This window comes from Sinocyclocheilus grahami, unplaced genomic scaffold (assembly GCF_001515645.1).
Source record: "Sinocyclocheilus grahami isolate Dianchi unplaced genomic scaffold, SAMN03320097.WGS_v1.1 scaffold2286.1, whole genome shotgun sequence".
NCBI classification, from domain to species: Eukaryota; Metazoa; Chordata; class Actinopteri; order Cypriniformes; family Cyprinidae; genus Sinocyclocheilus; species Sinocyclocheilus grahami.
The window spans coordinates 3,002-6,169 of NW_015507465.1; the positions used below are offsets into that span (position 1 = coordinate 3,002).

The 3,168-nt window shown below is 44.0% G+C and overlaps 1 protein-coding gene across 1 annotated transcript in view; it reads left to right on the forward strand.

The window, feature by feature from the left end:
* Positions 1–758: 758 nt before the first annotated feature.
* LOC107574616 (neuronal acetylcholine receptor subunit beta-3-like) overlaps positions 759–3,168 on the forward strand; it is a 36,583-nt gene continuing 34,173 nt past the window's right edge. Inside the window, exon 1 of the mRNA XM_016261059.1 lies at positions 759–966. Within this exon, the coding sequence (XP_016116545.1) occupies positions 930–966 (37 nt within the window). The 5' untranslated portion in view covers positions 759–929. The remainder of the gene's footprint in view (positions 967–3,168) is intronic.

A 3,168-nucleotide genomic window follows, 5' to 3' on the forward strand; every position in this document is an offset into this window, starting at 1 on the left:
CAAGCTCTTACTAGGCATACTATAAACTTCCTGGCAGGTGTGTTGCGGCAAGTTGGAGCTAAACTCTGCAGGACATCGGCCCTCCAGTAAAATTGAACACAACAGAAGTTAGCATGAACACCTCAAAACACATACCTCAGTACATACAGTAAAATATGTTATAAAATATAATCAAACACTTACTTGTCGAGAGTGACGTCTCCCCCATCCAAAAACATCTCCTCCGCTATCGAGTCAACCGATGAAACATCGCTCTCTTCTTCAGTAATATCATCCTCCGACCCATCACTGTCACGCCGAGTGCATTGCTCCACAACTTTTTCAAGTGAAAAGTTTGTTTTCATCATTCTCTTCGCCATTTTTCACCTGTCAAACTCTCTCCAAGTTCCAACTCTCTCTAAACTGTCTTTGAGCACGGACGAATGCGTCACTGTCACTTTGCGCACGGACACACGAGTCACTGTCATACTTTGCGCACGGAGCTATGTGTTGACAGGTTGAACCGTCCCGCTAAAGCTGCATATTAATTTAATTGGATCAGATAAGACCGTCTAAACGTTTGAGACTACGTTGACCTAGCTGGATGACAGTTAATTTGAGAGGGCGGCACCATCCTTCATCCTGGGCTCTCTTTGGCTATCGCTGCCTGTTGAAACCTCTTAGATGCAGCTATTGGTTCAAATGAGGTGTCAATCAAAAGGGAAGAGGTCAGCGGCCATTTTGACATCAATAAATCCATACTGTTTACATGTGAAAACAAGCTATACTTCAGAATGCGCCGAAGATTTGATTGCTCTATCAGCTAATTTGAAATGATACTACTATGTTCCTTGGATGTTTATTGACATATAAATGTGTTATGGACTAAATATTTCACTGAATTGGATTGACTGGACCCTTTATAGTGTAACTACACCATTTTTGTTGGAATGTTTTGGATCAGTGGACTATCAGGAGGCTTCATAGGTGAGTTCCTTCAGTTTTGTTATTGTTTATTTGGTTGTTGGTGGTCTGACAAAGACATTGATTGTACCTGCTGTGTTGATTATATCTTAAAATGCATCATCTGAATCACAAGAATCTCAGCTTTCCAAAGATATGGGACATGTTCAGCTTTTTGTTTATTTGAGTTTTTGTATTTCACAACTTTAACCTCTAACACACGCAGTGTACTGCCGACACCAGTAGTGTACATACTAACCATGCTCCTAACTGCCGAACAGAGCTCTAGGGAGCAAGCACTCAGCATAACAACCATCTAAATCGAGGGGAGTGCAATCATCCACCCTTATGGATCAGCGTACTCAGTACAAAGACCCTCAAGTGAGGGGAGTAATTGAAAGCTCGACCTGAAGAGCGACTAATCAAGGAGGCCCACAAGAGCCTAACAACCTAAAACAGCCACAGAGCTCTGTTGAGAGATTACTAGGAACTGTGATCTAAGCATAGTGACCCTTAAAGGGAGGGGTGCTACCAGGCTCAAGAACAGCTGATCAGGGAGGTTCACAGAGAGCCTTACAACCAGAAATAATTGCAAAACAAAAATACTAGGGAGCAGAGTGCTCAGCATAACTCTCTAGGCGAGAGGAGCAGAAACCATTGCTCAACCTAAATACATGTACCTTGGCTGAGAGGATGAGGAGGCTCAGAGGAGGCTCAAACAAGAGTCTAACAACTCAAAAGACTTGCTATTACACCAATTCAGGAGCCACCTTCACCAATAATGTAGATATCAGAGGTTTTCGGCATTTGAACTACAATCAATATCTCACATTATACACAGTTCCTATTCTGTAAAATAAATAGAAACAAAAAGGAATTCTGAAAGAGAAAGCACTCCCCATCAGATTCCTTTCATGCCCCGCCTACAATCCCCGTGATCGGTCTGACTAACTGCCTCGGCAGCCACGAGACCCGAAACGTGGGTGAAAGGTGCTCAGTTCTCAAAGAGAATCAAGCATACAAGGCATTCTCAACGCGATCACATCTCGCAGAGTGGCTATATCTCCTTCGAGAGCCAAAAAACACACTGTTCAAACACTAAGTTCCCTCAAGAATCAGGCAAGAACAGAAACCTCCACGAATGGATTGCATTAAGCTTGTTCAACTCCTTCGAGATGCGAACACGCTTGTGCAAACGCTGACAAAAACTCGAGTACAGACCTCTGCTCTAGTACTTCTGCGAATGCAAACAGTGAGCGCATCCTTCTCTCTCGTGAGTCAAATGCATGTGCTTCCGTACGCAAGGTTTGAAGACAAAGGAGAGGATGACATATTCCACAGGTGCTCTTTTATACCCGCAGTCGCTTTATTGTTTACGTCATAGGCTGCTGCCTGCCAAAGTCAAGTTCATTGTCGTTTTTTTTTATTCATGCTTCATGACACCGGTCACGCTGAAGGCGTTCCCCTAGTGCCCTCTAAAGGACGCAGCGTTGAGTTCCCTTTCAAAAGGAAACATTATATTTCACACACTTTAAGCTATTTTATTTTTCAAATGTAATCGGATTAGTCCAACGAATCGAATCGTTCAGTTTGTAATGCGTACTGAACTGAAAGCCTCGTACCGAAGGGTTCAATATGAATACGTATATATATATATATATATATCACAACTTGCCCGCCACCTCCTCCTGTGGAGTCAGAAGCATCTGAGGTCCCATCGTGCCATCCACATCCCGGGAGTGTTCAATCGGGCAGCCGACGAGCTGTCTCGAGTAGCACTTCCAGGAGAGAGGAGACTCAACCCCCAGGCAGTTCAGCTGATCTGGAGACGGTTCGGAGTTGCTCAGGTAGACCTGTTTGCAGCGTCCATGTGGCCGCGATTGCTGCGTATCACGACCCCGTGGAAGGGAAATCGGTAGGGAGGCATGATTTGGTCATCAGGTTCCTTAGGGGGGCGAGAAGGTTAAATCCTCCCCGCCCCCCTCTATACCCTCTTGGGTATATATTTTTAATATATAAAAATATTATAATATTTAATTTAATATATAATATATTTTTACAGCTCCTCTCTCAGGAGCTCTGCTGAGAACAGGTCGATTTTCGCCTGTCTAATTAATATTCATGAGCCTCTCTTCTGATTGGCCTGTTGTTTTCTGAGTGATTCACAGCGCTAGCTGGAGGCAGCAAAACAAAGGGGAAACTGGAGGCGGCCCATTCAAACCAGCG